This window comes from Pogona vitticeps, chromosome 4 (genome assembly GCF_051106095.1).
Source record: "Pogona vitticeps strain Pit_001003342236 chromosome 4, PviZW2.1, whole genome shotgun sequence".
Lineage (NCBI taxonomy): Eukaryota > Metazoa > Chordata > Lepidosauria > Squamata > Agamidae > Pogona > Pogona vitticeps.
This window is the reverse complement of record NC_135786.1, coordinates 56,415,809-56,438,207: the sequence shown is the minus strand read 5'-3', so window position 1 is coordinate 56,438,207 and position 22,399 is coordinate 56,415,809. Positions and strand designations below refer to the sequence as shown.

Here is a 22,399-nt window from a genome sequence, read left to right as displayed (position 1 = left end):
GAGCAGATAAGAAATATTGTTTCCAATATGGCATATACTTTGATGCTGGATTCCAAGGGAAGTCTGAAAGGTCTGATATTCTAGATTCTCTCACCTTTGGCCCAAAATGTGAGTCCAAATAAAGTGGGGTGGGGAGTCTTTTAATCTCCAAATATTTTTGACTTTTAATCCCATTAGCCCAAGGTAGCATGGCTGGTGGTGAGGGATTATGAGAATTCCAGTTTGAAACATGTGGAGAAACAGAGGTCTTCCTTGGCAGGTTTAAATGTTCTTCCTAGAAAAGAACATTCTGACTAGCATACATATTTTAATAGCTTTCTTATTTGGTAACACTCCTAAACAGGATGTCAAAATCAGTGGTCCTCCATGCCCAGTTAAATGTTCTTCCTAGAAAATAACATTCTGACTAGCATATGTATCTTAAATAGCTTCCTTTTTTGGCAACATTAAGACACAAGATGTCACTTGCTGAAGTGGTGCAACATGTATCTAAATAGCAATGGATTTTTCAGATTTCTTGGATTACAACTTCCACAATTCTCTATTTCTGGAGTCGTACCTGACACACCTTATAAATATCAAAATGTGGCTCACTTGGAAGGCAGGCCCAAGTCAGACGGCTTTGAGGCTAAGTTCGGCCTAACTCCAGTGCTAGTTGGGAGCTTTCTTTCTGAACAGGAAACCAGGCCTCACAGTCTTTTAGCTGAGGCTTTCTCTCACATGAGCCACATTTAGGAGTGTCAGATAGAGCTCCAGACTCTGGAACTCCCTCCCACGGGAAGCTAGGTTGGCCCCATTTTTGCTGTCCTTCCACAGGCAGGCAAAGACCTTTCTCTTCAGGGAGACCTTTCCTTAAAGATTGGTAGTCTTGGGGGGGGCATTTAAATGTTGTGCTCTGTTGTTTTAAATGTATTTTAATATTGATCATAGTTAACATTTTAATATAATACTTGTTTAATTCTTTTTAAATATTTATATATTTACTGTTTCTAGCTTTTAAATACTATTTTAATGATGTCAGCTGCCTTGGGTCTTTTCAAGGAGAAAGGCAGGACAAAAATATTTTAAATAAAAAAATAAATAAATAGTAAATCCCACTGATTCAACCAATCTACCCTAGTTGGCATGAACAATTTCATACAAGCCCATGTAGCCAGTCACCAAACTTTAAAGATCCATGTATTATTTTAAACTTGTGACTTGAAATGAAACAATCCTCTCTCATAGGACTAGCTATTTATTTTCCGTTCAAATGTTGCCCTTTTAAATTCTGAAGAGATGATTGTAATAATTAAAACAAGTGTGACTGCTGCAAAGAATTAAACATACAAATAATCATAAAGGAGCAGTATCCACCCCACTGTTCAATAAAGAAAGTGGGTACTCTTCTCTTGAAGAAAAATTATGGTGACCAGGATATTCTAGTTGTGCCCAGATGAGAATCCTTATCTTTTCAATCACAGGCATTAGGAAAATATCACATTCTTTCCTCCTTACCTTTTTTGGTGAAAAACTCCTTGGAGTATTTTCCAGCCACAATGAGTTTGCGAGGTATTTTCCCTAGAAGTTCTATGATCAAAGCAATGTGGTCTGTGCTCCCCCGGAGAAAACAAGAAAGAAACAGTATTGGTATGACCTCAGAATTCACTTTCCTCTGAACTTCAGCTGGGTGTGCAGTCTTTGGAAGCTGTCTCGTTAAAAAGCAGTGCTTCAAAAACAGATGTAGACACTTCACACTGTTGGGAGCTCTCAACTCTGGCCTTGTGAAGCCTGCTGATTTATAAAGCTTGGCTTTCCATGATCTGGGCCTATAGGACATTAGAAGAAACTGTTTCTTTTCTAGCGCATTACTATGGGTGATCTCAGTGGGATTAAGGGCCTTTTTTCACATCTGCCAACTGTCCAAGCCCACACTCTCAAAGTGCTGGGTTTAATGGGAAGGGGTTAAAGGTCAAAAAAGGATAACTTGTATGCTAAACAATCAAACACAATAATGCTTATGTATTGGGTAAAGGTCAGGGCATAGAATTTTCAGGTTAACACTAAGGTGGAAAAACACTAAACAGACTTATTTCTGATACTGGATTACTTCAGTAATTTCTGATAGAGGCTTTGAAATCCAATTCATTCAGTTTAATTAAAAAGAGGATCATAATAATGTAAGATTTCCAGCAGATTTCCTTTACTGTGTTGCCTCTGTTTGACCCATGTGTGCAAAATTGCCTCTTATTGATATTCAAACAAATTGGCTGCTCACCCTGCTTTCTCTCTTCCTCTCCTTACGTTGCCACCACCACAAACCTCCTGGTTCTGTTACGCAGCTCCATTCTTCCTCCACCCTTTCCTTTTCCCTCATTGTTGTCACAGCTTTCAGCCTCCTTAAAATATCTATCTACACCACTTTCTCTTCCCTCTCCTTGCCTTGCCCGAAAAACTACCCCCAAACAAAATGACTCAAAAGAGGTGCCCCTTTCATCATATTCTAAAGGAGTAGTACTCCATCCTCCCCAAGAGAAAATAAACTGAAACAGAGCCAAACGTTTCTGCCCTACTAAAGGTTACTGTGATGGGTTTTTGTTAATTGGAAAAAAGGTCAAACTTTTAAAAAAATAAGAAAGATTTTTAAATTGAAAAAGCTGCTCTGTACCCTCTAGTGGCTAAAATCAAAACTTTTTTTAGTAACTGAAGGGGAATGGGGGCCTCAGGGATCCTACAGTCCCTTCAAAACATGGCAAAATTGCTCTCATGCCCTGAAAGGGTACAAGGGAGTTTTCCGGCAAACAGACATTGCCCCCAAAATTATATTTTCAAGTGTATGATGGGGTTTGGGCCCATAAAAATGGTCCTGGGGCTGCATGTTATCCACCCCGGTTAGTCGTTTTTTATTTTATTAGTTATTGGCTGAATGATTCTAATTGCCTAACCTTATTTTTCATAGAAAGGTAACACCTACATTTCTATTCCTAATATAGAGGTTTGTGTTGGCCAGAGTAGATTAACTCAATGTCCTTGTGCAGAAGGATGACCATAATTTCCTGTCATTTTTGAAGTTTCTATCAAAATTTAATATTTTTGAAAATACAGTACAACCACAGGATCCAATCTATTTCCTACCCTACAATATTAACAAGCATGTGTAAAATATAGCCACATAGTTAAGTTTACTTCAGTTCACTGAAATCCTTGAGGTTAAGCATATTCTTTTCTGTGCTGGAATATAACCTGAGTTCTTCATAAAGACTGGGAGGGCCTAAATAGGAACTGTCCACATAGCTCTGTAGTTTAGGTATCGGGCTGTGGAGCCAGAAGTTGGGAGTTCGATTCTTCACTATGCCTCTTGTGAGTAGAGCCAGGCTGTGTGGCCAGGGCAAGCTGCACAGTCCTGGGATATCTCAGAAGAAGGGAATGGTAAACAAGTTCTGGTTATTCTCTAACTGGAAAACCCTGAAAAGGGTCACCATAATTACTTTAACATATCTTACCATTAATCCTCCTTTTCCCTTATTAATCTGCAATTAAGCAAGCTCAGATTAAATATATTAGAAGATACAGTACATTTAAATAAATATATTTAATCTGCCAAGACTTGTGTTGCAACACTGACAGAAATGCAAGGTCCATATATAAATCCTGTTCTGCACATTAATTAGAAAGGAGTAATTGTGGCAATTTCATATAGACATTCAGAAAGACAAATACCTTCAATATTCCCATATTGGAGGGAAAACTAGATGCTACATGCTTCTCATGCTTTTAAGTCTGATGTTGTACACGTCCCAGTGCCTGAAGTCAAATTTCTTTAATCTGCTTCAGTGCACCCCAAACATACTTAGTGTAACTGGGGGAAAGGGTAAATAAACAATAAAAAATGCAGCTGCTTCTCATTTTCTGCTCAAGCAATGCCATTTCAACTAATTCAGTTGATCATGTCCATAGTTCTTACCTTCGTCCCGTGAGTAGTCTTCACCAGAATGAGGCTCAAACAGGTAGTCACCTGTAGCCAGCTCAAAAGCCTAGACAAGAAAATGAAAGACATGTTTCAAGTTTTTTATTTGGGAGCAGCTGTTAAGTGTTACAAACACAACCCAAACTACTATTTCTTCTGTGCAGGAGAAAAGAACTCATCACACTGCTTTACTTCAAGAGAAGTAAAAACATCCAAGAGTATTGTGGAGCATTACTGACAAATAAGCATGAGCTTTCATGGACTGCAGCCAACTTCATCAGAGGTATGGGGTGTAGACTCACCTAGCAGACAACAAATGAGGCTACACAGCATGCATCTGATGAAGAGGACTGCAGTCTACATCCATGTTGGTCTTTTAAGGGCCTTTGATGTTTTTATTCTACTTTATGGTATTATTTTAAAGTTCTATCAAATAAGCAAATCTGATTTAAGCAGTGTCCATAAACAACAGGAACTTGCTTATCAAAATAATGAATGAGAATACAGATGAGTTATTTTTTGTATTTCAGGCCTCTCAGTTATTTCAATTGGTAAGTCTGAAACAAGCGAGGCATACCAGTGTGTGTTATTACTACTATAACATTGCCAACTTTTCAAAACAAGCTTATTTCTATTGAATGAAAGATTCACTAGACTTATTTAAGATGATGCATACCATCCATCATTGTATCAAATGTCAGGGCAGTGGAAAGTATAAAAAAAGCATACAAATGAAATTGGAAAGAGAAGATAAAATTTTAAAAACAGATTAATTGGTTTATTATAGTCTAGCAGTAAATAGGATACCTGGGATTCCTGCAGAACTCTAAAATAAATATGACAGGAGAGATTTAGGCAGCATGGTTGAACTCACCATGCAGGCTGTGCTCCAAATATCGGCAGGGGTGCTGTACCCTGCTCCAATCAGTACTTCCAAAGATCGATATTGCCTTGTCTGAATGTCCTCAGTGAAGTGTTTATGCTGCAGAAGAAAGGCATACTGTGCTTATACTTAAGTTCAAACAGAAAAGGCACAACCAGTAAAGATGAACTGGAATCCTTCCTTCCTCAGTCTTTACATATCAGCCTCAGAGCTTTAAGATCTGACATATGAACAGTACTTGCATAATATGTAACATATGACTGTAAAAGTGATGCTGCCCTGGACAGAGCCCTGCATTTATGATATCACAAGACATAAAGTCCTGTTCTCTCAATTTATAGAAATGGCATTTTCACAATAAGTGCTTATTCTTTCAGCAAGGAAGATTCATGAAAGTGTCATGCAAATCCATGTGTCATGGGACTGGTGCAATTTCAGTACAGTAATGTGGTAAGTCACTATCAGGCTAGATACCTGAAATTAGTTTGCATGCTGTTACTATACAATGGCTGAAATCCTGAGGATATAAGTTACACTACATTACACTGACGAAATGGTAGCTCTGCTTTTCAGTAATTAAAGACAACCCCTGCCCCATCCCTCAGCCTCTATGCCTTCCCACTGATGAACGTGATTACACAAGAGCTTCGGGACCTTTAAAGGAGAAATCAGAAATGTTTAATTTCCAAACGAAGAGGCATCTCTTCTCCATCATAGGAAAGGATGGCTCTATTATGACAGCAGCCACTACCCAAAATTTTATCTCCCCTTGTATTAACAGCAATGAACAATTTTTTCAGACTGCAATCTGAATTACTGATCAATATTTTTAAATATAACCAAGCAACAAACATTTGAAGCATAAGCTGAGACTCTGCCATTCACAAATGTTGCCTGGCCATGGTAGTGTCCAAAGCATGTGGTTGCTAGAGTGTGATGTGGGAGATTCCAATGTCTGATGTTGGACTCAATTCTGGAGGCACCTGGAAACTGTAAAAAGTCCCACCAGTTACTAAGTGCCCCTGAAACCTAGAGTGAGTAACAGCGCAAGCTCCTCCTTTTCCCCAAGCAACGCTTAAGAGATGAAAAGACATTGACTGGTAAGCTGACATTTGTAAAGCTCCAGTAACAATCCAATGTTTACATATAAGAAGTAGGGAGACAATATTCATGAGCGCCAACTGCAAGACTAAGCAAGGTTTCTCTTCTAGCATGGAAAGGGTTTTAAACTTACCACCCAACACGCATTTCCCAGATCAGCTATCTTCACTTTGAGCTTATCTGCATTCGCAGGATCAAGAGGATTAAGGAGGAAGTTTCCAGCAGCAGATTTCCCTAGACACAGCATGAACAACAGCTGTTAACTTCTTATGGCTGAGGCACCATCTGCCACACAGTCCCAAAATGACTTCTCACCAGAACAGTACTTAATTCTGGTCTCAAGTATTAGATTCACATCAATCTGATTCAGGAGTGACAATAAACCATGTTTATTGTGACCGGAATAAACCTCACGTTCATGTGCTCTCATATTCATTCTGGTGCAAATCAGCTAAGTTTTAAGTATCAATGGTTTGAAACAAACAAATCAATTGTGTATCACAAGTAATGAAACTGGCTTATTTCAATTAGAGCTATGATTAACCACATATAACTCTGCCAGCTAGCCTTAAAAAACCACTGTTAACCTGCCTTTATGGGAAATATAACAAACCCTGTCATACAAGACTGTAGTAAGATTGCAGAGATCATGTATGTAAGACACACATAGCTATTAGGTCTATACAGCATAGACAAGAAATGCTGTTCCATATTCTATAGGTGTGATAGGCAGGGAACTACACTGAAACATCCTTCAGCAGCTTTCTATAATGTAGAAGTCAATGTCCTCTTCCACTATGGAACTTGGCCAGTCTGGAAGGAAGAGCACCTCCCCACTTCTAGAAAGGCAAGTACAAATAGAAAAATTCTGTTATGCTACCAGTTTCTGCCACTTTTCCATTAGCAGTGATGCTTCAATGATAGTGGTAAACAGGAACATCAGAAGCTTCACAGCTCTGAGGGAACTACCTGCAGCTATCAGTTGCCCATTTATTTGTTTTTTAGAATAACCTTCCTGAAAACTTATTTCTTACACAGAACCCACATACAATACCTTTATTGTTCTCAGAGGCCCCATTGTTCTCGTTCTCATCTTCTGAAGGTATTTCTGCCCTGATGCTCTCTTGCAAATTGTTGATCTGCTGTTCACTGAGATACTGTTCATCACTTGAAGTCCCCTGGCATACCATTGAATCCACAGCCTCTGTAATTAAGGGTGCACTAGAGTCTGATCCAGCTTCCTCTATCCTGTTCTCTGAACCACCAGTACTTTGACTATAACCACAGCTCTCACCCTCTTCCTGCTCCAGACAAGGACCACTGCAATCGTTGGCATTATGAAGGTCTTCCTCCAGTCTCACTGACACTTCATTGATAGAGTCAGAAAAGGAAGCCACTTGCACCATTCCGTTACAATTGATTTCTGTTATGCACTTTTCAACTCCTTCCATTAAGATTGTTTGCTCTGATACAAGAGAAACATCTTCTAGAGGAAAAAAGGGGAGGGAGATTAGCAAATTTATTAGTTAAAGCTTAGACCTGGACAGAATTATAGTACAACCTGTTTTAAATATTGTGATGTAGTGATCAGATATACAAGTGCACTAGAATTCTGCAATACCCAGTATTCTGAGTACTCTAGACAGCGTTCATTACACTGCAGGAAATGCTGATCTAGAGATTAGCATGTTCTTACAATAATGCTTAGCAAAATACAATGCATTCAAGCTTGTGTTTCACAAATATTTGCTGATGTATCTTATTGTGAAACCTCCTTAATGTGGAAGGATGAACCAACAGAGTGGCCTTTCAGGCCAGATGGGCGGAGTATAAATCAAATAAATAAATCAAATAAATAAATAAATATACAAACAAATATATACCCAATGCACTTATGTTTCTGGAGAGCAATACCTGACTTTGCTGGTACTCCTTCATCTGGGGGGCTTTCTTTTAAAAGGAGCTCAAGTGGTCTTGGAACCTCTTGGTGCTCTTCAGGCTGTACTTCTAGAGGGCTTCCTTCCTTCTCCATCTCCTCAATTTCCTGTATTCGTTTCTCCAGCAATTCTGCTTGCCGTTTCTGTTTCTTTTTCAATTTCTTTTTCTTATTTTTTGACATTTTGTCAGCCTGCAGTGTAAATACATGAATGATAACCCTGAAGCATCTGCTGCCTATTGTAATGACAAATCATCTAGTCCAGTGGTTCTTAACCTTTTTGAAAGAAACGCCCCCTTGAGCCATTGAGGAAGTTATCATCGCCCCCCTCCCCGCGGTGATGATATCTTTTATTTATTTATTTATCTATTTATTTATTCATTTATTTATTTATTCATTTATTTATTCAATGACCCCTGCAAACAAAATTAAATTCCAAGAAAATGAAATGCCCCCCCAAAAAGTAACACTTAATGATTTAGTTGCAAGTGAATTTTAAGATGCAAAAAGAAATATAAAAAGGGCATAAAAACAAATGCAGGAACTAAAAATTTCAAGACAAAAAGTCTGAAACTAAATTAAAATTGGAGGAAAATATATATTCATGCACACTGTAAAAAGGCTGCAGCCATCTTCACAGGCTTGGCTTGCTCCAGTGCCCCCTACCGCCCCCCCTTCTGCTCCAGCGCCCCCACGCCGCCCCTTTTCGTTCTACCGCCTCCCTGAAAAATGAAATCGCCCCCTGGGGGGCATTATCGCCCACGTTAAGAACCACTGATCTAGTCAACTTTGTTTTACAGAAGTTATAAACTTAATGTAGCCATTCAAATAGGTCTCAAATGTATTGTTATAATACAGTGGTACCCCGCATAGCGAGGTTAATCCGTTCCGTAATTAACCCTCGCTATGCTGAATCGTCGCTAAACGGGTAGGGAAAACGTATTGAAACGCATTAAACTTAGTTTAATGCGTTCCAATACCTTGCTTACTTACCCGTTCAGCGAGGATTCCCCTTGCTGGCAGCCATTTTCGCGCCCTTGCTAAGCGAGGGCAGGGCGTGAAAACGGCTTCCGGCAGCCATTTCTGGGCTTCCGACGGCCATTTTGGAGCCGCCGAACAGCTGTTCGGCGGCTCCAAAATGGCCGCCGCAATACCCGATCTTCGCAATGCAGGTTTTCCCCATTGCGAAGATCGGGTATGTTTCCGTATAGTGATCCCGAAAAAGGGATCGCTATATGGAAACATCGCTATACGGTGCACTCGCTAAGCGAGGCACCACTGTACTTGTATGACATTCACAATGCCATTAAGTGTACAATATAGAAGACAACATACGGGCTCCTTACGATTACACTGTCCACCAGAACTGGCCTAAAGGCACCTTCTTGGGTGTTCATGAATGTTTGATGCCAGAAAGAGAAGCTTGTAAAATTACCTGTATTTTTTCATCTGTCTGTGAAAAACACTGTCTCTAACAAATATGTTCAAGATATTTCAGAGCTTAAAAATGAAAGCCCTTTTAATGCTATAGTTAAGTGTGATCAAGTTCTTGATTCATGGAAATCCTATGAATTAATGACCTCCAAAAGGTCCTATCATTAACATCCCTTCTCAGGTCTTACAAACGAAAGATTGTGGCTTCCTTTTTTGAGTGAATACTTCTTGTTAGGTCTTCCTTTTTTTTCACTGCCACTTTTCCTAGCATTATTGTCATTTTCAGTGAATCTTGTCTTCTTATGATATGTCCAAAAAGGATAGCTTCATTTTAGTCATTTAACCGTCTAGCAAGAATTCAGCAGGAGTCGATTTGCCCAGAAAATTTTCTGGGCAAAATGGATTCATTGAGAATTTCCTCACTTAAAAGTCAGGCCTAAGACTCATCTGGTCCAGCATTTTCCTTCCACAGCAGCCATCCAGATACCACAGTATTCAAGGTGATATATATGCCTGGGGACAAACCTGACTATTCTCCATCTTACTATGGCATAAAAAGAGAACCCATTAAGAGAAGGGAAAGAAATGTTTATGACAATATGCCAAAATTTAAGCCCTGCAAATACTGAGGACAGCAAATCTACAGTATGTCCAATATGCTCTCAGTAAGCATCTTTCTATAGCACTCTAAATATAGTATGAAATTATGTATATCTAAATACAGTCCTCATTCAGTTCTATAGGCAAAAGATACCACACTTACTGGTTTGGGTTGTGGTGCAGTACTCACTGTGAAATAAGAGAGAAACTCAGTTAGTATGCTCATGGTCTAAATTGCCATAATGTTACACAAACACGATACTATTCACCACCAACGTCTGTAATCAGCAAACTACTACTTTTACTACATGAACGGAAAAAAGTATCTCAGCAATCCATAAACAACAGATTTTATTCTGTAAGAAAGGGAACATACCATACTTGTGGAACATTAAAAATTTGTTGAATGGCTGAAATCTTATTGGTGCCCACCAATGTTTGAGTAACCTGCTGTGGCTAAATGCAGCCAGCTGATGAGATGCAACAGTGTAATTTGTCACAATTAAGTATGGCAAACTGTGCAACTCATACATGACACCAATAGGATTCTGGCCAGTATTATGCCTGTAAACTGAAAGAACTTATTGTCAAATGTACAAATGGCAGTTTAAGTTGTTTTTGTCACTTCCTGAAACAAACCCAAAACAGAAATCATCATCATCATAATCTTAGAACTGCAGAGCTGGAAGGGACCCTATGGATAATCAAATCCAGCCCCTGTCAAGGAGGCAGAGTGAGGAACTCTCACTCATTCCCAACCTCTGGCTCTGCAGCCAAATCCTTAAACCACTGAGCTATCTAGCAGTTAATAGATGAAAACCTGATGAGTAACATAAGAAATTTCATAAATTTTGATCTATACCATGTTAGTCCCATCATGATTCTCAGGAATGTGTGTGCAAGCTGGCTTGGTGCATGCACGCCCACCGCCCCCCAAGAATTGTAGTGGGGGCTCTTATATTACCAGCAAGGAATGGACTGAAACTACTGTAATTGTAGTTCTTCGAGTGGACCTCTGTGATTCACACTGTGGGAAATCCACACATGCGCACAGCAAATAGGGTGTGACAGAGGGGAGGCTGTGTGATTCACAGAAGTCCACTTGAAGAAGGACAATTACAGGTAGATAACCTGTTCTTTCTCGTGGCCTCTGTGAATCACACTGTGGGTGACTAACAAGCTGTCTTACCCGGAGGAGGGTGTCATGCCAAGGTAGATGATAACACAGCACGTCCAAAAGCAGCATTAGATTTCAGCTGAACGTCCAATCTCTAATGATTGATAAATATGGACAGCTGTGACCATGTGGCAGAGGCGCAGACATCCGGCAGGGGAACGACTCGAAGAAAAGCCGTAGATGTCACCAACGCCCTGGCAGAATGGATAAAATACTTTGTAGAGCTGGAAGTCGAGCAGGCTGATAAGCAAGCTGAATGGTGAAAGCAAACCACTTGGGTATCCTCTGTGAGGTGACTTGAAGACCTTCAGCAGGAAGTTGATAGCTAACAAAAAGTTGAGCTGAATGTCTGAAGGGTTGCGAACAGGCTATGTAGAAGGCAAGAGCCCTTCTTACATCCAAAGTATGGAGAGTTTTTTCTTGAGGAGTAAATGGAGACGGGAAGAAAGACAGGAGGACCAAAGGTTGGGATAAGTGGAACTGGGAGACAACCTTGGGCAGAAAGAAAATATCTACAAAAGGTCTGACCTTATCTGGGTAAAACTGGAGATAAGGATAGTCAGATCTCAAGGCTGCTAGTTCACTAGCGCGGTGTGCTGATGTAATAGCCACAAGGAACACCGTCTTAAAGGTAAGTAACCTGATGTCAGTTGATGCAAGGAGCTCAAACAGGGCCCTCGTAAGTCACTGAAGGACTAATGTCAGTGACCACTGAGATGGTGGAGGATGTACATCAGGATGGATGTGAGACAGTCCTTTAAGGAAACGTTTCAGAGTAGGGTGTCTGAAAAACTTGGCTGCTGGAGAGGTTGGTGGCTGATAAGCAACAATTGTGGAAAGGTAGACTCTGAGGGATGAACGGGGAAGGCCTTTAGATTTTAGTTGTAACAGAAAACAAACAACTGTGGTACGATAAGTACTGGTTGAAGGGAGTGATAACAGTGTGGTAAATGATTGGAATTTTTTCCACTTGTACATGTAAGCTTTTTTGGTTGAGGGTTTCTTTGCCTGATGAAGGACATTCATCAGGGAGGCAGAATTCTCCACACTGCCAGGTGAAGGGCAGAGAGATCAGGGTGGAGAATTTGATTTTTGTGTTGTGTAAGCAGGTGAGGCAGGTAATAGATGTCAGACGACAGCTGATGGAGTACCGGGAACCATGGCTGCCATGGCCACCATGGGGCTATCAGGATGGCATTGGGCTTGTCCTGCTGAAGACGGACTACAACCTTATGAATGAGCGGGAATGGTGGAAACAGGTGAGTGAGTGACATGGGCCAATGGCTGACTAATGGCTAACTAAGAACTCTACGGGAGTTCTTGCCAACTCCTACGCGGGAACAGTAACGTTTGCACTTCCAGTTCTTTTGGGAGGCAAAGAGGTCAATGGAGCGTGTTCCCCAATGTTTGCACAGGGAGAGAAAAACGGATTGGTCCAGTTCCCATTCGTGGGTTTGGGATCCCTTGCAATTGAGCACATCTGCCAGATCGTTGTCTTGACCGGCTATATGTATTGCCATGAGGAAAATGTGATGGGAGAGAGACCATTCCCACAGATCGGCTGCGAGATAAAGAAGGCATGAGGAATGCGTGCCCCCTGCTTGAGGATGTAGTACATTGTGGTAGTGTTGTCCATGGCTATTTGAACCATCTCGCCTGTAAGATGATTTCTGAAGGCCTTGCAAGCTTTTATTACTGGTAGTTTGTTGATATAAAGCAACTTCTCTCTTTGTGACCACTGGGCATGAATCCGTAGGGATTGGCAATAAGCATCCCAGCCAGAAAGACTGGCATCTATGGCAACCTGGATTTGTGGACATGGTTGTTGAAAGGATTGCCCCATCATAAAGTTCTGAGTGGAGTGCCACCATGTGAGTTGGGAGGCGAGTTCTGGAGTGACTTGCAGCAGGGTATGTGGTGGATCTGCCACTGGGTTGAATAGGTCCAGAAACCATGCTTGAAGTGACTTCATTCTGAGGCCAACATGCTGAACTACCGAAGTCATGGTGCCTAAGACACGATGAACTGTCAGCGCAGGTACAAGCGCATGAAGGGTAAAGGCACGGAATAAGGACACCAAACTGAGATGTTTGTTGGGAGAAACACACAAGCGCCAAGCTTTTTCCTTCAGAGGCTCCATTTTATCCTCACAAGCACCTACTGATGATGTGAGACTGACTGGCCTAAGATCCCCTCTTCAGTTTCATGGTTAAGAGGGGATTTCAACCTATAGTAAGTCTCCTGTGTATGATCCCAACACTTTTAACTATCGCACTAAGAGAGTTATTATTTCATTTTATACATCAGCTGAACAATTCCATATAAATAGAGAAGATCCTAACATTTTATGCCCCAACTAACTACTTCAGAATGAGGCAACTCCAAAGTAAAAATAACTGCAGAAGACTACCTGCAGAGCCAGAAGGAGGGGGTGCTCCAGATCTTTGCCACTCTGTTGCTTCCGCAGCAAGTCTGCGGACATACTGGTCATTAACACACAGCAGAATGTTTTCTGGTTTAATATCAGTATGAATAATTCGACACTTGGCATGCAAATAATCCAGTCCTTGCAAAACCTGCAAAAGGAAACAAAGAACCCTGGGGTTAGACGATATACATTATTACAGTTGTGCCCCGCTTAACGATTACCCCGTATTACGACGAATCTGCTTCACGACTATGTTGAAAATGATGTTTTAAATGGGATTTTTTCGCTTTGCGAAGATTGGTTCCCTGCTTCGGGAACCGATTCTTTGCATTAGGACGATCAAAACAGCTGATTGTCGGGTTTTCAAAATGGCTGCTGGGTGCTCAAAATGGCTCCCCACTGTGCTGAGGGACTGATTCCTCACTATAAAGGCACCAAAAATGGCCGCTGTGTGGAGGATCTTCACTGGATGGTGAGTTTTTAGCCCAACCAGGTTTTAATGCGTTTCAGTAGGCTTTTTATTTTCGCTTTACGTTTTCGCTCTACAGCAATTTCGCTGGAACAAATTAATGTCATTAAGCGAGGCACCACTGTATTTGAAAGCATACTGAAAAGAGCCATAGTTTATTAGTTATGTGTATGTGATGGAGTAGAGTCTGTGGCATCAAAGTCTTACTGAAAACAATAAGGAAACTACAGAAAACATTTGCTTGTCACCTACCTCTGCTTAAGGAATAATTCCCATTCTATTAAAACACTGTTCTTCTATTGCACTACTCTTATCCTTCCCAGATTTACGAACTACTTTTGAATTATACTCTGTAAGTAAGATCAGCAACAAAACGCACAGTATATCTCTTGTGCCTGGGTAGGCTAGCTGAAGAACCGTAGCTCCTCATTTTCAACTCTTTAAGATCATCAGAGGAGGCCCTCCTCTCAGACCCAATGCCAGTCCAGGTATGTTTGATGAGGACACAAGAGAGGACCTTCTCTGTACCTGCTCCCAAGTTATAGAATGCTCTCCCCTGGATGGTCAGGTTGACTTCCTCCTTTTTATCCTTCCACCAACAGCTGAAGATCCAACTTTTCAAGCAGGCTTTTAACTATCATAACTGAGTCCCTGAATGCCATTTTTTGTTTCATTTAAAAAAATTTAAATCTTTTAATCATTCTATGTTTTTTAATTAATTACTACTGTACTTTAATTGTTTTTGATGTATAATTGATTGTGGTTTAAATTTTATTTTTTGGGGAAATTATGAATCTCCTTGAGTCCCCTTATCAGGAGAAAGGTGGCCTGTAAATGAGACAACTAAATAAATGTATAACTTCAGGGAAAGACATCTCTAAATTTAATTGAATTAATGGCAAGCATGACATAACCAGAGAAGATGTTGAGCCAAATGAATAAGTCCTTACAAGGCAATTAAGTCCCAGTATTCTCACAGTGCCTTATTTCTGAAAACGGGAGCCCATCCTTGGGTCAGGTCCTCTTTGGCAGCATTTTGCTAACTCTACTTTTCATCTGCTGATGACTCAATAAACACACAAAATGGAAAGGTAGCTGACTGGCAGGCTCTTTTGGCCTCATTGTCCTACGTCAACATGTATGTGGGACAGCAAAACAATGCCCCCATGCTGCTCCAGCCAGATGTTGCCACTCTAGGTCCTCCACACCTCTTTCTGAGAGCCAAACTGCAAGACTGAGGACTGAAAAAGTGGCCCAGAGTGATTGATCACACTTCCTGTCACACAGTTGCACAAGAAGTGGTGGGTGGCAAGAAAGAACGACAAGCGAACAGGCTTCCTCAGATTGCACTGCATTGATGAAATGCTGTTTGCATGCCTAGTCATGTACTCATTAACTTAAGCAGCAACTTGTCCATCAGCCACAGCAGCTTCTAGGATTTTCTGAATGGTAAAAAGCAGTGAGATTCTAACCTACGTCTCCCTTCTTCTTGGGCTAGGTAAAAATGAAATAAAATAAGGACTGCTGCCCTGATATATATAAATCTAGATCAAAGCAAAAGAAAACACTAACAGAGCAGAAGCACACCCTTGTGAAGTCTTTTTCTACCAGTTATTTTGTTTGGTTATCTGTTTTGTATTCTTTGGAGGCAAAATGCACTTTGGTATACAATGGTTTTTCCTGGGGAATACAATTACCTAGCCCATTTATCAGTGGCCCTGTTTGCTTCTGAAACAATAAAAATGAGCTCAGGAATTTTGCTATTAGATAAAATGGTTTAGCAATTAAAAGGCAAGAATAAAACTCTTGAATCCACAGATTCAAGGAGTTGCTTTTTTTTTTTTTTAATGGTGCTTTATCTATCATCTTAGGCTCTTAGAGGAGGAGCAAAAGGCTTTCCACACACACACCAATGTCACACTAAAGTTTAAATCTTCTCCATTAGCCAAATGCAGCAGCTGATAAGACATAACAATCTCCAGATACAAAGCTGAATGCACATTCAAAAGCAGTGTTTTTACCAGTGACAGCAAGCAGCTCTTAAACTTATCTTAAACATGCTAAATAAATTAAAAACATACCTGGTGGATTATTTTTTTTACACAGACTAGTGGAAGCCCCTGATAATTTGATTTGATGATCCATTTAAGAAGATGGTGCCCTAAAACTTCAAATACCATACAAATATCTGTACAGTAAGTCAAGGCTGAATGTCCTGTGATATCAAAAGTCTTGGTCATTACTGAAATATGGCCAAAAATAATGTATTATCAGCAATATTCCTTGCCACACCTTTTCTTAAAACATCATGCTTGCAGTTTCCTAGGGCATCTGAAATGTTATCCATCCCTCTTTGTGACAATATCGCTTCAGAGTATGGGAAGAAGTATTCCAAATATAACTCTAAACTATTTCATCAATAAGTCCCACCAGCAAAGGAACACAGATATCCCATAAGGCAGCTACAGTGGTACCTCGACTTAAAAACGTCTCCACTTGCGAACGATTCAAGTTATAGGCGGCTCCATTTGCAAAAAGTTGCTTCGACTTGCGAGTGGAGCCTCAACTTACGAACCAAAAACAAACAAATAAAAAAACCTCTCCTGCCCTTTTTTTGACCTAAGTTCATCTTAGGTCAAAAGAAGAAAACATTTAAAAATCCACCCCTAGCGGTAGAATACGGATTAACCGGCTTTGCATTAGTTCCTATGTGAACTAATGCCTCTACCTACAAACAGCGCCTCATCATATGAACAAAAAACAGCAGGTATGGATTAAATGGTTTTCAATGCATTCCTATGGAAAGGTTTGCCTCGACTTACGAACTTTTCAACGTACGAACGCTGTGCCAATACGGATTAAGTTTTTAAGTTGAGGTACCACTGTAGTTCAGAACCCCAAGGTTCAAATAAAAGCCCCATAATTTTCAAACTTTCCTCTCTGCTTCCAACATATAAAAAATTAGAAATATAGTGTCATTGTTTTTATTTTGTTTTGAGTTACTTGCAGATAAAGAACACAGTGAAATGGACATTCTGAAAAAACACAATTTTAAAGCAGCATTCATAGCAGAACAGTATGAGCTCACAACACAGTTTCCAACAATTCTGATCTTATTTTGAAAACAGCACAAAGTCCCAATAGTACTTTGTTAAACATCTGAAAATACTAGAGGCCAACGTTATTTTCATCTCCTGTTGGCAATATTGTAACAGTTCCATATGCTTTTATACATTTAAATTCCTGCCCTTGTGAGCTGTTCTTTCAGAAAAAGGATACGGGAACCATTCACTCCTGAAATTTTGAAGTCATCTAAGAGCTGAACCACCCTCTCTCTATTTGGGTCATTTGGGTCAGTGTTACGGACCTGCATTGTATTAAAAACACAAAAGAGGGGAAAATACTTTTAAGGAGATTTCTGTCCTTGAATATATGTCAGTTTCTGAGATTCTCTGGGATCTCATCCCACAATTTTTGCAGGAAATTACAAATTAACATTTCTATTTTTTGCTCTCTGTATCTACAGTGATTTTACTCTGCACTCCAACTGAAAAAGAACAAAATCTGCTCTGAGCATTGCCAGCTCACTCCTGAAGTAAGATATGTTGTCTTACCACCTGTACTAGTGCAGGTACATTTTGTGAATCTGTGTTCTCCTTCCCTCAGTTTGTCCTTCAAAATCTCCTGAAAATGTAATGTTCGATGCATGAATGTGAGATTGTTAGCTGACCCAACAAGACAGGGCCCTTGAAAATAATGATAGGAAAACAGGACACCCAATTTGAGATAAATTATGTATTGGTTTTTGTGGGTTTTTGGCCGTGTTCTTTGGCCGTATTCTGAAGGTTGTTCTTCCTAACGTTTCGCCAGTCTCTGTGGCCCGCATCTTCAGAGGACAGGAGTAGCACGCTGTGCTCTGGTGCAGTTGGTTGGAGAGTTGAGTATTTATAGCTATACGACACCCATTGTATACACACTGATCACCATTACACCCATCTCCTGAATAGGACAAAAGCTGAACCCACAGCTATAAATACTCAACTTCAGAACACGGCCAAAGAACCCGAAAAACCTACAACAACCATTAGATCCCGGCCATGAAAGCCTTCACGAATATATTAATTATGTATTCATGACTAAAACAGCTATGTTCTAATATCTTTTAAATTACTGTAAAAATGAGGCAAACTATATATTAAAGAACTAAAATATAACATTTCTTATCTACCTATTAATTATATATTACAGCCTAAATTCAATGCTGCACTAGCAGCTGTGTGCCAGTGTACCAGAACTATTGTCATTATTTTTAATCCAATATTTTAGAGGGCTTTAATTTTAATGTTGATAATATAATGATCCTATTTTACTTTCTGTAATTCAACTGTATTTTAATTTTCTATTAGTTTGTGACAACTTTGTACACTGTCTTGAGTCCCAGTTTTGGAGAAAAGGTGGCATATAAATGCTATCCATCCATCTTTGTCTCCCATGCCTGCGTGCAACCTGAAAACCAGCTCCAGAGGTTTTCAATCCTTCAGAAACAGTTTTAAGAGAACAAGGCAATTTACAATTGGAAGAGGGATCACTCCCTCCTTATTATGCCAGAAGGAATCACTGGCAGATCTCAGCCAGTGCTTCCCTTCACATCTGTTACTGAACAAAAGACACAACAGAGCCATGAGCTGTTTCCTGGTGTTTTTAAAATACACCAAATCTGAAATTACAGCATAATCATTGCTTATATATATACTCACAGATTTCAGCAGTTTGATTTCATCCAGTGCGGTTTCTGTGTAATGTTCAGCACTCTTTACAACTTTCATTGCTACAAACCTCTTTCCCCTAAATGGATATAAAGTTTAGTATTAAACTGTTTTTCAGAACCAGACAATACCAATACATAAAGATCTGAAAGATTAGGATCATTTCCTATGGGAGGAAAAAGGAAAGTAAGTTCTGAGTCAGTAATGAATGCATAATTGTTTCTGGTATGCAAAAAGTGAATGAAAGAAATAACATGCAAAAATGAACCAATTTCAGTGTGCAATTTGAGAATAATATTGTTATTATTAAATTTATAAAATGCATGAATACTAGGAATTTTGAAGCAGGTAAGAGATCGACATGAAGATCTGAGTTGTTACTCTAGAGTAGATTTATGAACAATCAGATGAAATTCCATCTAAAAAGATTAAGACTTACTGGATGTCCCAAGATAACCACACAGTAGAAAAGTGTCCCCATCCTAGCTTCCGGATGACATGGTATCTTCCATTGAACAGATCCCCTATTTTTACAAGATGATAGCCACCTAGGAAATGGAAGCAGCACTATCAGATGAAGAAACTATAGTTATGTTTAAAAACATACAGGATTGTTTGACATCCTTGTGAAACTAATCTTAAGAAGAAGACAGCTAAAGTGTATGAAGCTGCAGGTAAAATCATGCAATTTCTTCACCCTAGATACATATTATCTTTCAACAATTTAAGGTACAGTAAGTGCAGTCATAGTACACAGTAGTCAGAGCTACCTTTTTTTCTGTTGTCTGATACATAACAGCAATACAGAGTGCCATTTGTCTCCTCTCCTGCATCTGTAGGGGGAATTGCCCCTTTCTTGATCTCCTCAGTAATTTGTTGATCTCCCTAATAAAAATGCCACTAAGATTTTTTAAAAAGAGGTTACTCTCCCAAATGGCTTTTAAGACATTTCAGCTGCCAGATCAACTAGCGTCTGATGTGTATAAGATGTAAATATTTCATAACTGTTTTGTTTGAGCAGCAACAAAAAATTAGTGGCCAATAAAACTTCACTGCCTATAGGACAATAATATTAGCATGGGATACCCCTTATCTGCATAAAGAAGAGCTATCAGCTGCTGACTGGGTATCCACTTTCTGCACCCTTCAACTGTAAACTCATTGGAAAGAGTGTTAATTTGTAAAGCCCACTTGATAGAGTTGACCAGACGAAAGGTCATTCTGCACATTTCATAAGAAATCTGTCTCTGCCTTTCTGATTTGACACTTGTATGTGATAATCTTGTATTAAAAACCATGATATACATGAAGACCTGTTAAAGAGGTCTTGTGAACCAGTTGCCAGTTCTCAATTTACCTTTGTCCCATGGCTCTCATCAACATGGGATGCAGCATGTATGAACCAGTTTAAACAGCACTCAAAGTCTTCCCACTTCATATGCAAGGTGCTGCATAAGCAAAAGGATCCCCAGATAGTTCAGACCCTATACAGTATAATGATGATTGAAGCCATTCCAAACAGGTAATGTGAGAGTCAGACGTCAAAGGCACTTTAATGGCAGTGTCTGATACAAGGCAATGGAACAGACACTGTGTTTCCTATATTTTAGTGGTCTAATAAAAAAGTTACCACAATTTTGTGATTTTGTACAAGGACCACATACCTTTTTCTTTTTATTTCACAAACATGTGAACTATGGATATTTTTAAAGCAAACAAGAGAGGCAGCACAAAAGGTGTATTTCCTGCTCCTTAGGGTCAGATTATTACTCTAGGAAATACAGCACTGTAAGGGGAAAACCTGTGACTTCCTTATGCTGGGTTACAAATCCCTACAGCTCCAGCCCATATGGCCAAAGGTCAGGTCTAACAGTAATTGCAGCCCAACTAGCTCTGGAAGACCAGAGTCTTTCAGCCTTGGCACTAACTTTAAGCCCAGCCACAGTCAGCTTCAGCTCTCCTTCAAGGTGAGGAAGACAGAATAACATTGCATTAAAAAAAACGATTTAATGGCTGGTGCTATGCAGTTACCTTCCCCGTCACCTCTTAAAGGAGATTTTGTAGGACTGGTTAGCGAGGGAAAACAATCTACGATTTGGCCTCCTTCTCCAAAGACACCCATCCTTGATGCCATTCAGATTTTCTAATTACCTCACCACATACTAACACATTTAGAAGTATCCTAAAAAAATTGCTTCTTCATCATCATCATAAAACTGCAAAACTGGAAGGGACCCTATGGATCATTGAGTCCAGCCCTTGTCATAAGAGAAACACTCAACTAGCTTTCTGTTCAGCCAACGAGAAGGGAGCAATGCTTTCCAGAGCTATGTCTCCTACACAAAAGGAGAGGATGTCTTAGTGACAATACAGTACATGAATCAACACTCACCCTTCAAGCATTTGCAGCAAATCCCTTAACTCACTCATTAAGAGGCTTCATCCTTGGTTTTGTGCAAATAGCAACCAACCAAATTTACCACAACAGTTGTATGTATTAATTAGAAGAAGTTCCCAAAATGTTATTTTCCTTCCTAGATTATGACTTCAAATACAAAAGCATTACTGGCAGATGCATTGTAAGCAATTCTTTTTCTAGCTTCCAGATCCAATAAAAGCACCAATGTGACTCATGAAAGCAACATAACTCTTTCGGTCAATCAACCGCAAAGTACACCTACACATAACTCCACAATAACACCACATTGTATAGTGAGCATAGAAATGCAACAGCTCAACTAACATTTCAGCCCCAGGAATATTATCACACTGTTTTTTCTTACTGGGCATGGAGGTGGTAAAAATAGCACTGTAATATGAGAGGCTGTTAAACCAAGTTCAATCTTTGATTCATTTAAATAAACAAAGAATACCTAGTCTGGCAGATGACCAGACTTAACTTACATAACATCAAGTCTGTCTAGCCATGATATACCGTAAGACTCATAAATGAGTACCCATTTCTATCTATGTAGCAAATTAACTCATTGATCCATACAGTATATATACCAAGAAGATTAAAGCCTCAGTTGTTGGCCTCGAACCAAGATGCTGATGTTGTAAAAAGATAACTTCTCACCTTTGCAGTAATCATTGGGATCTTCTTGCTCATCATCATCTGATCCCAAGATTTCCTCTTCTTGTTCAGGGTGCTCATTCTCTGAAAGAGCAGCAGGGCCTCGATGTTGAGTTTCAGGCCTGGGAGATGTAAGAAATATATAAGCCAAGCAATTTACTGAATGCAAAAACTTGAAGATTAGAGAAAGAAAGATCATACTAAGACTCAAATGATGCTTGTGAGTGGATAAAATTAAGCTTTAAAAATTCCTATTAAGATAAATAGTTACAACCTTGTCTATTACTGATGACCATGATTCAAAGTGTTGCGCATACCAAGGAGAGCCCGGCTGGTTAGTAATGACAGGGGTTCATGACTTCCTGGGCACAGAGGATGCCAATCATGTAATTTCACTGTTCATTAGGTTCCATAGAGGGTGCCTGTCAAAAAACTCCCAGGAAGCAATATTGCAATAATAATAAAAAAAAGAAGCAGGAAGTAAATGTTGGAGAAGCTAATAAAGAAATGGAGATAAGTCCTTCTCCAGGGGAATGAGAACCTTCTTCAGGGTCTGCAGATTCCTGTTTGTGGGCCAATACAC

General features: G+C 39.7%; 1 protein-coding gene across 8 annotated transcripts in view; it reads right to left on the bottom strand.

The window, feature by feature from the left end:
- The window catches only part of SRPK1 (SRSF protein kinase 1), a 40,401-nt gene that overhangs the window by 3,290 nt on the left and 14,712 nt on the right, over positions 1–22,399 (bottom strand). For 3 of the 8 annotated variants that reach the window (XM_020795103.3, XM_020795127.3, XM_078392750.1), the window contains 13 exons: positions 21,820–21,938; positions 19,180–19,288; positions 18,732–18,819; positions 17,254–17,341; positions 16,056–16,162; positions 13,488–13,653; positions 10,064–10,089; positions 7,845–8,058; positions 6,985–7,416; positions 6,064–6,164; positions 4,821–4,928; positions 3,944–4,013; positions 1,498–1,590 (listed from right to left, as the gene is read on the bottom strand). In XM_020795103.3, coding sequence (XP_020650762.3) covers positions 1,498–1,590; positions 3,944–4,013; positions 4,821–4,928; positions 6,064–6,164; positions 6,985–7,416; positions 7,845–8,058; positions 10,064–10,089; positions 13,488–13,653; positions 16,056–16,162; positions 17,254–17,341; positions 18,732–18,819; positions 19,180–19,288; positions 21,820–21,938 — 1,721 coding nt within the window. The remainder of the gene's footprint in view (positions 1–1,497; positions 1,591–3,943; positions 4,014–4,820; positions 4,929–6,063; positions 6,165–6,984; positions 7,417–7,844; positions 8,059–10,063; positions 10,090–13,487; positions 13,654–16,055; positions 16,163–17,253; positions 17,342–18,731; positions 18,820–19,179; positions 19,289–21,819; positions 21,939–22,399) is intronic. The other 5 variants (XM_020795110.3, XM_078392751.1, XM_078392752.1 and 2 more) reach the window with 3 other exon arrangements.